Source organism: Chamaea fasciata, unplaced genomic scaffold (assembly GCF_029207755.1).
Source record: "Chamaea fasciata isolate MVZ Bird 193981 ecotype frontalis unplaced genomic scaffold, bChaFas1.0.hap1 SCAF_5, whole genome shotgun sequence".
NCBI lineage: Eukaryota > Metazoa > Chordata > Aves > Passeriformes > Sylviidae > Chamaea > Chamaea fasciata.
Window position 1 is genome coordinate 6,577,554 of NW_027094090.1, and position 12,372 is coordinate 6,589,925.

Genomic DNA, 12,372 nt, shown 5'->3' on the forward strand with positions numbered 1-12,372 from the left:
CAGCCCAGCTCCACCAGCGACGCCAGCCAGAGAATTCTCTCCATGAATCCTGTGCTGTGAACCACACAGAATACACAAAGTTCTCATGAAAATCCCATGGAAAGGACTCAGCAAACTCAGCAGAGGGATCTCCAACTCACTGGAAGTCATTCAGCTGGGCCCATGCTCCCCACAGGAGCTGATCAGTGCCAGGGTTATAGAGGGCATGGGGAACCAGGACACCCAAAATCACCCCCCGAGCTGGGCTGGGGGTCTGTCCTAAGTGAATCCGCATCAGACTTCTTGGTGTTGTGGTCAAACCAGAGGCTGCTGAGAGGATATGTCTGTCTGCAGGTGGGAACCACAGCCCAGACACCTCACTCCAGCACCAAGGGTGTAGGACCAATTATTAAATAATTGTGCTCAAACCTCACCTTTAAAAAACAAACATGAAAACCTAGAGGTGCTGTACAAAGATGAAGAATCAAGGCAGAAGGCGCCACAAGATCCCATCACTGCAGCCTTTGGTGCTGTTTTGGCACCTTTTTTGGGTGGACTGGGGGGAGTGGAACAAGCTGAGGGTTGATGCTTTACACTGGGGTGTTCAATGACACCCCCAGTGTTTCTGAGCAGCAGCAATGACACAACACAGCCCTCGAGTGCAGTTTTGCTGATTTATTCTTTATTTCAAAAAATAGATTCTGAAAGTGAAAGAATCTTTCAGAAAGCAAGGGAGAACATTGTGAAAGGCAAGAGGATCATGGCAGTGTGCATCACTCCACCCTGCCACCACTGCATCCTGGGGAGCATCCAAACACTTTTTCAACCTGGCAGCAGCAAAAGGCACCTTTTCCCAGACCTGCCAGACTCAAAGGATTCCCTCACTTCACAAAGCCTTGGATTAGTTGTGCAAGGCCAGTGGGAGGCTGCTTTGGTGGCTCAGTAGCTCCCAACACTGCCAGACTCGTATTTCACCTGTGCCAGAGCTGCTTGGTCAGGTAGGATGCCACACCAAGCCATGGAGGAACTCTACCAGCAATCATATTCCTGTCCATAAATCCCATTTTTCTCTGTGAGTGGTTGCTGCTTTCTCTTCAGCCACTTCCTTACACCTTGGTTCTGCTGGTACCAACGCTCCCATCTTCATCAGCTACACTAGGAACTCCCCATGTCACTGTGGGCTTGTCTGAAACTCAGATTTATTTTTGGGTTTTTTTGTGTAGGAAAGGAAGTTGGAAATGCTGGAAATTCTCGCATAAAATCTTACCCTGGTATAGCATCATTCTAAAGGTGTTAAAAGTTAAAAACTTTAAAGAAATAAGAATGAAAACACCAAGAAAATCAAGATGTTCTTTCAAGAATTTGATTCTTCAATTGTCTAAGACACCCACAGCAAATCTGTTTTTCTAGGTTAGGTTTCCTTTGACATACATCAGCTGTCCAAACTCAGTGCAATTATTCTGAATTAGCATGAAACTATTTTGCAATGCAGCATTTGACTAAGTTACCATTACAGAGGTCAACAAAGGGAATTCTGCCTGCCCAGGCAGGGTCTGTGTTCTTCCCTCAGAGAAACTCATTCTCAGGCCCATGTTTTCCATCCTGCTCTTCACAGGGTCTTCTACAGGTTGATTCTTTCCCCTTGCACAAGCCGTGCTCGGAAGTTCCAAATATCCTTCAAAACAAAAATGAGACACAGGAAAAGCACCTTGAGGGCTAGAAAGAACAGTGACCAGGATTCCAGTTTACAGAGATGGAAATAGAGGACTACTTAGTTCTTATCATCTTGTGAAGGTGAAATAAGACCTGGGCACTCCTCTGGGAGAAAACTCCAACTCTGGCTAAAAAAAATCCTTAAAGTTACATGAAAACACAGAGACTTCTCTGGGGTTTGTATGAACAACCTCATTTCCACTCAGAAGGAGAAAGTCTCACTACACATCCCTTTGGATTTCATCAAGCACCTAAACAACCCCAGGGACTGGAAAGCCAAGCAAACTGTGGCTTTACAGACATGAAAGATCAGCTTGCAAAACACAGCTGGGCACCCCACCACACCCAGGCACACTGCGGGAAAACACACAGAACACAAAAACACACAGGGTGAAAAAGAAAGCCCCCCTTCCAGAAAGCCCCAGATACTGTAAAACAGGCACATTTTAAAAGAAAACTGCTGCTTTTACATCTAGACTTTACTGCCTTGATACTGGCTTTGCATATACTTGGGAACTGCTACAGATTAAGATATTCAGAACATTTTCACCCCAGTAACAAGGTTTATTTTTCTTTCAGTGGCTGGATCCCTGAAGAATTTACATTTGCTTTCTATTTTACTCAATGGTCAGTTTTTCAGCAAGAGTCCATTAGTCTCATTTTATTTTTTTTTTTTTGAGCCAGATGTGTATCACTGCTGACAAACCTGCTGTAGCCTAAAGTATAAACAAACAGATGTGGGATTATATTTAAGCAAAAAAAAAAAAATCCATTTGTTATCATGATCAGATGTAGCTACTTGTTTTAAAAGGAAAACCCACCCACCATTAGGAGGGGAAACTGTAAGAACTGCGGACATACAAACTGGACAAGCACTGAATTTATTCTGACACATAGTTTTGAATTTGGGGCAAATGACCACATTTTTTTTATTTACAAGCAGAACTTCAGAAAGAACTTCTGGCGCTTAAAGGATGTGAAGAGGCTGCCAGAGAGCAAGGCATTATGAGGAAAAAGGCCCCCAAAAAGCCTGCCAGTCATCCCCTGAACATCAGGTCTTTCATCCTGCCAAGCACCTCTGCTTGGGACAGCCTGATCTGCCAACCTAGGCACAGCAAAGAGCACCAATCTGCCACAGGAAAGACTTGGGAAAGGGAACTGACCTGGCTCGTAACAAAGGGCACTGAGCCAAGTCTCACCTTGAGCTCCACAGAAGTTGCATTGTATTTCTTGGAAACCATTTCCTGCAGCTCCTTCTCCAGGTGCTCCTGAGTTGTGTTCTTGACATCAATGTAGTGACACTCTGAGCTGGCAAAGTGGCAGCTGATGCTCTGTGTGAGGAAAGTGGGCATCACTCACTGTCACATTGACTACAAACAACTGCTGGGAAATTACCCTCGTGCATTCCAGGCTGTGGACACATCACTCCTTCCTTACAGATCATGGCAGCAAATCCCTTCCTCCTTTCCAAGTGCTCCAGAGAGTGTCCCCTTGGAGAAGCACTCTTGCTGCTGACATGCTCTTCCTCCTTCCCTTCTCCCCCTCCCTCACTGCCTCAGCATGAGCTGCACTACTTGATCTCAGAGTATCAGCAGCTGGAGTGGAAACCGGGAAAGTCAGGGCTGGGGCAGCCCTGTGTGTTCTGTAGGAGCTCTTAGTTCCTGCACCCAGAGGGTCACAACCCACTTATTCTGAATACACCAGTAAATTGCCATAGAGGCTGACAGAGCAGGCCACACAATAGGCAAACCAAAATAAAAATAGAGCAGCTTGTGCTGCAGTGCCTGGATGAATCCCTTCTGAGACAGGACAAGGCCTTCAAAGGAGGACACTTTTGCCTGTTTCAGTTAAATAATCATGCATGTCAATAAATCTTTTATAGAAAAATGGGTTGTGCAATCATATAAATAATTATTATTTATTGAATGATGGACAGTCCTGTTATCCAGAGATGGGATACCAAGAAGACAGGGAAAAAAAATTATGGAAAGTCCTGATAACTGGGACAGCTGAAAGGGAACTTTCAGAAAATCAAGTACAGCCAGACAGGCTTTAATTTAAACGTAGATTCAGCATCTAATTTCTACTCCTGTTCTGTTTTCCTCAAGCAGCTGCACAGCGTGCTCTTCTTACAGAAGACAGATGTTTTAAAATAAAATAATAAAAAAACAAGAGAGTGCTGAAGTACATTAGGAAAATAAAAATTCTTTAAAACATTCATCCACATATTCATGAACTGAGAAAGAATTCAAAGGGGGTGGAGGATAAAAATAGGAAGAGGGATAGTTGGATCTTTTTTTTTTTTAATCAATAATATAAAAGACTATATCAAGAGATGTTTTCCTACCTTTCTGAAACCTGATGTCTTGTTTATCCCAGAGCCATGAATGAGCAGGGGATGGAAGAACACTGTGTCTCCCTTCTCCATTACAAGGTGAACCTTGGGAATCTTCTCATCCTCATCAAGCAGCCCATGGAAAAGTTTGTTGGTTTTACCCTAGGACAGAAAAAAGGCTGAACTGAAATCACTCAGCCAGAATTAGAGGAAGTGCTGATTCTCAGAGCACAGCAGGGCAGTAGGGACAGTTATGGATCTGCTTTCCCCTGGAGAGAATATTCCATATCCCAACCTAAAAGTCAGACTATCGCCTACTAGTCCTTCTACCTCAAGCCTAATGTACAGAAAAATGGTATTTCTGTATTTTCTGCAGCTGGTTTGGACAAAGACATTCTCAGCTGGAGAGAACAGAGCCGAGCACTGGGAAACCCCACAAGGGTGGCCTGATGCCACTGCTGGAGTCCAGCCTTCTGTTCCTGGCATAACCATCACCAATGACAGTCCAGGCCAGGAAACACACACTCTTAAGAGGAAGATACCGCCTGGTATTTTATTCCATCCAGTTGTTTACTGTCACACTTCTCCTGTTTGGGACAGTACACATGCTACCAGGCAGGAACAAGCTGACAGGAGGAAACAGAGCCCTCCGACTTGGCAAGGGCAGTGGAAAACACTGGCATGTGTTTATGCTGTCATGCCACAACGTGCTGGACATTTTCTAGGTGAAGGTGGGAACAGGGGCAAATCGACCCACGTCACATGGAGTGAGGTCACCCAAGAAACTCTCTCCCAAATCAATGTCAGTATTTGCATATATAGAAAAAAAAAAAAGAACAAAAAAAATCACTGAAAACTTCAGGTTTGACCTGCACATCCTCCCCCTACAGTGAGTCCTTCCCAGCCAGAACACATCCCCTTCCTGCACACCCTTCCCAAGCCCTCCATGACACTCTACCTCCAAGTCTGGATAACCATGAGGCTTGAGGGCTGTCCTGTGTGTCCCTGGCTGCACCACCAGGCAGCCGTTGTTCTGGTCCGCCCTCTCCATGGCAGTCCAGGCGCACACGATGCGGGACGCGGGCCGGAACGGGAAATAGTGCAGGTCCTGGTGCATGGGGTGCAGAAACGTCTGCTTCTCTGCAACACAGGGTCAGAAACCTTCAGCCTCATCAAACCTGACACAGCCTTCTCCTTCCTGTTAAACCACTGCAGCACATCCTCACGAGCTGCTGCTTCTCCCTGGAGGCACTTGGTGTACTCGGTGCCTGCTCCAGCCCAGCCATGGAAGGAAGCCAAGCAGGTGAGCTGCCATCCCACCCCAAAAGGGACCATGGTGGTGGTGGCTCTTGGGTCACACAGTGACAGGCAGGAGGCTGCTTAGCTCTGTGACCCTTCAGAAGGCTCCTTTTGCTGGCCTTCACCACCACCACATATTTTCATCACTCATTTAGGCTGCTCTCCAATTTTGAGAACTTTAACCATCACGGTGTTGCACAAACCTCCCCAGCACAAAGACCTTCCAACAGCTGTGCTGTCTGCAGGCACTGGATGTACTGCTGTGATGCAAGCAGAATCAACCCTGTCTGTGCTGCACCCCTGCTCATGTTTATTTAGCTTTCTCTTTAAAAAAAAGGAAAAAAGAATCTCAATTTATGGACTGCAGCCTCCACAGAGAGTCTCTGCCCTAGAGGCTCTTTTCCATGAAGTCTAAACAAAAATAAATATTCTTGAGGTTTTGCTTGTTATTTTTTTCTCCCCCCATGGAAATGGAACCATCATCCACACCAAAAGAGCCTTTTATACATAATTTATATACTCATGTTGTCATTGATTCTGCTCCTTAAACAGAAACAGTTAGGATATTTCTACTTGCCTCATTTGCCATACTATTTAGACTTTGTGCAGCCTCAAAAACTCTCTTGGTGTTTGTCTCATTAAATCAAGGTAAAAAGAAAACAAACTATCACAAAAATGTCTTTATAAATTTTCAATGCTATTTGGGTTTAATTTTTTTTTTTACAGCTTTTCTAAAATACTGTGTTCAATTCTGGCATACACACAATGATTTATCCATTTTCCTCTAATCTAAGTTTTCCTTACCAGAATCTGGAAGTTTATTTATCAGCATGGTGTGCATTGCCATGATGTTTGGCCCTGTGAAGCACTCAACATATTTGAGGACCTACAAGGAAGAAAACATCAGAAAAAAATTAGAAACATGAAAAACAAGAAGAAATATTGCTGAGGAAGCACTGGGAGCTGGATGTTTGGCTGAGGACAAGGGTACAGGAGGAGGAAGTTGGGGAGCATGGAGGGATGCAGGACAGGAGGCAGGATCTGCCATGGCACAAATGGGAATGGTGGGAGGAGGACAAGAGGAAAGACGGTGCTGCAGGCTGCAGGGAGGGGTGGAAAAGATGGGGAGGGCACTCCCACAGAGCTGTATCTGCCACATGAATCTGCCATATGGGATGCAAGGCTGGACCTGCCCAGGGACAGATGTTTGCCTGGATGAAACAGGTTCAGAACACGTTGCTGATCTGTCCCTCCAGCCCGGCATGTCTCGGCCAAGTCACATTCCTGACTGGCTCCACAGCAGCACTGCTTTAAGTCTTCTGCCCCAACCTCCATCCATCCCCTGTTCATGCAGAACACTCTTAAAAGCCAACCTGATCTTCCTTCCTCACTTGTGCGCTTAAGGGAGTGACCTGCAGGGTCAGATACCTTCATACAGGCTCTTCAACCACCACCACCCTTTCTTGGTTTTACCTCTGGTAGAGTGCAGTATCTGAACAGCTCTTCATCCTCCTGGAAGTCCTGCACTTTATTAACCACCTTTTCAGACTGACCAAACTGGGATTTCAGGGACTCGTCTTTCATAATCATAACTCCTGGTGGCTTCACCTCTCTTTTACAGATCCTTGTGAACTCCTTCCTGCAAACCAGAGGGAACATCCATGTTGGAAGAACCCAAGGATCTCCAGCTTCCCAGAGTTCCTCCCAGCACGTCAGGCAAGTGCCTCGTACCTGAAGCGCTCAATGTCCTGGTCAGAAACGAGGTTCCTGATGAGCAGGTACCCATTGTCCTCATAGAACTGCCTCTGCTCTGTGCTCAGCAGGTCGTTGTCCAGGGTGTAGCTGGGACACACAGGGACACGTTAACCATGTCTAGTGACCAGCACGTGTGCTTGGGGGAAGAAAGAACTGAGCTCTGAAGGCTGCTTTGCTTTTATCTCTACCAAGGAAGATGGAGCTTACCAAAACCTCCCTGAATGAGGAACAACACTGACTTGGGCTGAAGTAGGAACACTTATCTGGGGTGGGAATTAAGGACTATACAGTCAAGCGAAATAGATTAGAACATTATTATCTACAGGCATGAGTCACTGATCCTACAGTGCTGTTCATCTTAAAGGCAGGTGCTGTGCTGGACACTCAATCCACGTTCTTGTTCATTTTGCTTCTATAACAATAAACAATAATAAAAAATATTCTAAAAATGAAAATAATCTAAAACAATAAAGCAATAGGAGTAAACCTGAGGTTTCACATTCTCATACAGTGTTGCAAACCCTCACCTTATCTCCAATTACTGCAGAGATCAGGTTCCTCCTAAATGACAGGAATAACAGGAAGAGAAGAGAGCTTTAGGCTTGCCCTCCAATTCAACAGGCTTTTAAAAAGCATTTGTTTTCTCTTATGCAGAGACACATTCTCATCAACAGGGCAATTAAAACCCACTTGTTAAAGAAGCCACACAAGAACTTTGTGCATGGTATTGAAGTGTCATCCATAACAAAAACAAGCATCTTCATGCTCATCTTTTGGTCTGCCACATGCATGTTTGCTTCAGGGTTTTATGAAAACCACTGACTTTCCTCTACTGCTCATAAAAGCATGACTGCTTTGGAAATAAGAAATAGGTTTCACCACAGCAGCTGTGTCTACGGCCCCAACACCTGGAAGCTGAAATATCTTGTCAAGAGTCGCATTTGGTGGGAGAAATATGACACATGCAAAAATGTGTGGGAAAAATGATGAGCCAGAGGGAGGAAAAGGTGCTGGGAACTGGATGGAAGACAGAGGAAAGAACATAGAGACCAGCTGGCAACTGCCACAGCAGGTCCCAGAGCAAGGAATCCCCCAAATGAGGGCACTAGTGCTCCACACACCACATTTCAGGCCTAATTTCAGTGAATATGGGGCTCCAGACCATTCAGGTTCCTAAATGTCCACAGACAGCTGATGGAGACACAGGCACTGGCTGAAGCCCAGCATGGGGCCCTCCTCAGCACCTCCACCTCCCTGAATGGAGGAACAGCAGACAAGTCTAGCCAGTGCTGGACTCCATTTCAGCACCTTCCTTTCAGGCTCTGCAGTGCCTCTTCCTCTGGTTTTGCTCTTGACACTTTGCAACACTCAGAGGACAGGTCTGGGTTGCTTGGACAACTGAAACCACGAGGCGCAGAGATTAAAACAAAACCAGTGAACTGATGTACCATTTGATGTATCAAATAAATCTATTCTTATTAGAGTCTGTCATTTACTTTATCCACAAACTTTTCTTGCTCCAGCCCAGCTTAGTCATGTTTTTGTCCAAAGCTATTTCCATCATGACCCAGATTCAAAAACAAACAGGTTGTGCAGCACCTCTCCTTACCTCCTGTATCTTTACAACCAGGGTGTTTTTCCTATCATTTATTCTTCATTTTGTGCTCCTACTTGTGTTACGGCGGTCTGAGTCAGCAACTATCCATCTGCCTTCATATTTTTAATCGATTTGAGGACTCCTACATACTGTTTGATCACATCCTCTTCTATGTATTATAATTCAGAGGTAACTTGTCAGCATTATGCTCTGCGAAAAAGCAGCTTTTTTTTTAAAGCAACATTTATGACAGCCGCTTTAAAAATATTCTCAGCAAGCAGTCTCCACTTCACTTTTGGAGCCACGGGACATATCAATGCAAAAACCTATTTCTACCCAGGTTTCCTCCACCTTATGTTGGCAGCCTCCAACATTTCCACCTCGGTTCCCAGTCACAAATCAAACCCTGATGTTTCTCCTGCTGCTGCTCTACCAATCGAGTCTGTACCTTCCAACGAAACCTGTGACTGGCCATGCAATTTCTAAGTCATGCTGGGTTTATCTCCCCAAACCGGGTGAATCTCTAGGAGGAAAATTCACTGTAGGGAAGGCTCTGTCTCGGTGCTGGGGGGCTGTGCTGGGGCGCTGCCAAGATGCACGTCCCAGCTCCCCACAGGCTGCCGGGCTGAAGCTCAGAGAGAGGTTTTGGGGTGGGTCAGGTGCTGACCCTAAAATTCCAGTCGGGGCTGCCCCGGAAGCGCTGCCCGCGGCACCGGGACACAGGGCAGGACTCGCCCTGCGCGTCCTTCCCAGGCCGGTGTCCCTGTAGGATAAACCATGGACGCACAAGGGCGCGGGGAGCGAGGGGCAAATCGCGCCGGGCTGGGGGAAGCGGAGCCCCGACCTACGGGGAGCCAACGCACTGCTGCCGGCCCTTCCCGATCCCACACCAGAAAGGATACAGGAGCCGGGACCGCTCCCAGCCGCGGGGAGAGGTGCCGCAGGATAATGTCCAGCCGGGCCGCCGAGCGCTCCCCGAGCCGCTCCCCGAGCCGCTCCATGGCGCCCAGCCGCCCTCAGCGCTGTCCCGGTCGGGGCGGAGCCGCGGCCGCCGCATGCTCAGAGCCCCGGGTCAGCCGGGAGACACGGGACGGCGGTGGGAAGGGCCTGAGGGAAGGCAGGGCGGACCCGGCGCCCTCAGAGCCCGGATAGCGCCGGGAGCCGCGGTCCGAGGGTTGTGCAGGGCGAGGAGCCGTGACGGAGCCTCGGAGCGCCGGGAGCCGCAGCGCCCCCGGGCGGGAAGGGCCTGAGGGAGGCCAGGCCGGGCGTGCGGAGAGCTCGGAATTTTCCGAGCAGATTTCTTTACGTTCGTCCTCCCTCTTCTCCTCTTTTTCCCGTTCTCTGCCAGCAGTGAATGCGGATTTCATCAGCCCCGTGTGGAGAGCAGCGCTTGGCACAATGCATTGCTGAGGCCGGCATGGATCGATGCCTTATCTCCTGTCTCTAAGGAGACCGTCAGAGTTTGCCTCATCCCTCCAGGAAAATGTTTGGCGAGATTTTTGCGGCCCCAGTATGAAAGCAGACCTCACACCTGCCAGGCTGTCCATAAAACCCTCACTCAAGAACAATCCAGGCCCTGCTCCCAAAGAGGCACCATCACAAGTCTCCTGTGGCTCCAGGCAGTCTCATGATGACGGGGTGTGCAGCAAAACTCTGCTTACAGCCGCTTTAGGAAGCCTAACTCCCATTCTGCAACAGGTTTTGCTGGAATCTGGGGTGACATGTTGGATCAAAAACTCAGCTGTCAATACACTGAGTTTCCTGTTGGTGCTGCAGGTGAACAGAAGCCAAGACATGGACAGGAAGAGCTCCTGTACATAACTTGTGTCCTGGAAGCTGGTTCCCTTTAAAACTCAGTGGCAAAACTCCCATTGATTTAAGTAAACTACAGCAGGTTTACCAACTGCTCTGGTCTGAGGTGCATTTGTGTTTATGGCTCTTATGGTATGCTTGGTGGAATCAACTCCCTTCAGGGGCATAACAGACCAGACTGTTCACAGAAATGGGACAAATAAGGTTGGAAACCCAGTAAAAAACCCTCTCTAAATGATTTTGTGTAGTCACAGAGGCAAGAGTACAGGCATTGTGAAGGTACAACAGCAGCAGCAGTGACAGCACCCTTCATTGCCAACAAAATCAGACCTTTGACTCCCGAGCCATAGGAAAACTCATAGTCATAAGAAAACAGAAAGTTAATGAAAGTCTCTCAAATCAAACTAGAGAGGGAGAACAGAAAAAAAAAAAACCAACCCAACTAGAGTAATAGCTTTATTATTGAACTCCTAATTGTAACTGCATTGAAAGGCCTATATATAATTCAGATCTATGCTGCAATTGCTTTCACAATCCAAACTGAAACAGGAACTTCAATAAATTTCATGTTTCAAAGTTTAGGTAAAAGCCCCATGAAAAAGATGAACCAGAATAATACTACATGTGCCTATTGTGGCATGGACTTGTTTGCAATGTAGATATTTCTTCCACAGGTATGTGGCAGCATCTTATGAAAAGGTGTCTTTCATACCTGAAAAAAATGAACAAAAAGTAGGGATTTGGCTGTACTGATTGAGGAGTTTGAGATCTAAGATGCTTTTATATAAACATAATGCACTCTTAGATATATATTGAATCACAGCACATGCTGAGTTGGAAGGGACCCACAAGAACCATCAGTCCAGCTCCTGGCCCAGCACAAGACAAGCCCAAGAATCCCACCCTGTGCCTGAGAATGGTGTCCAAAGGCTTCTCGAACTCTGTCAGCCTTGGTGCTGTGACCACTTTCCCTGGGGAGCCTGCCCCAGTGCCCAGCCATCCTCTGGATGAAGAACCTTTTCCTAATATATGCGTTTTTAAACAAGAGCCTCAAAAATATCTGCTATCTGTGCATTAAATACCATTATTCCTTTTTACTCTACCCTCTCTGGCAACCTCGATACCAGTAACTCCCATATCACTGGACTGCCCCTGTTGTATTCCATCACACCCCAAAGAATTCAGGACACCTCACCCACCTTGGCAGGAGCAGCGGGTGGCCGAGGTCATTGCCCGGTATTTGCACCCTCCTGCTGATGGATCGAACTTTGACACAACGAAAGATCGATCTCGGCCACTGCTGGCACCACACGGTGACATGGGGGGGTGGTGCTTGTGGTGTAGCCACACCCTCTAGAATTAGAAGTGTGTGGACACGCTAAAAAAAAAAATCCTTTGAATCTAAACAGTTCAGAGTGAATAATTTTCAAATCCATTGATAAGCGTCACTGAAATACAGGCTGAATCTCATGAACCCAGGAAAAGAAATAAGGGAGAAATTTTCTTTGTTAAGGAAAGTGATGGTGGCATTAATCATTGTATTAAAATGGATGGCATTTAAGAGAGGCTGTGTCTTTGCAAAGTACTTTTACAGCTATGTCTGTCAGTTTCCTGAATTTTATAGAACATTTTTATACAGATGGTTTGCATTTGGCTTTTAGTTTTAATGTTTTCTGTTCATTAAATCACAAAACTAATAAAAACCAAACTATTGAGATTCCTTCAGCAGCACAGGAACATTCCTAATGCACAGTCTTATAATTTAATAAGCATCTCAATTGACTATTAAAATCCACATTATGATCAGAACTGTAATTCCAAAGATGAGGTCTTCTGAAAGCTTAATTTACTGTGGTGGGAAGTGGCAGCTGCTGCAACTCAA

The 12,372-nt window shown here is 46.5% G+C and overlaps 1 protein-coding gene across 1 annotated transcript; it reads right to left on the reverse strand.

The window, feature by feature from the left end:
* Positions 1-639: 639 nt before the first annotated feature.
* PHYH (phytanoyl-CoA 2-hydroxylase) lies at positions 640-9,735 on the reverse strand. The gene is given in 10 exon segments (XM_066182731.1): positions 640-1,654; positions 2,892-3,023; positions 4,040-4,189; positions 4,986-5,167; positions 6,131-6,212; positions 6,800-6,965; positions 7,058-7,168; positions 7,289-7,344; positions 9,581-9,685; positions 9,688-9,735. Coding segments are annotated over 10 exon segments (1,086 nt in total). The 3' UTR covers positions 640-1,600.
* Between the last annotated feature and the right edge of the window lie 2,637 nt (positions 9,736-12,372).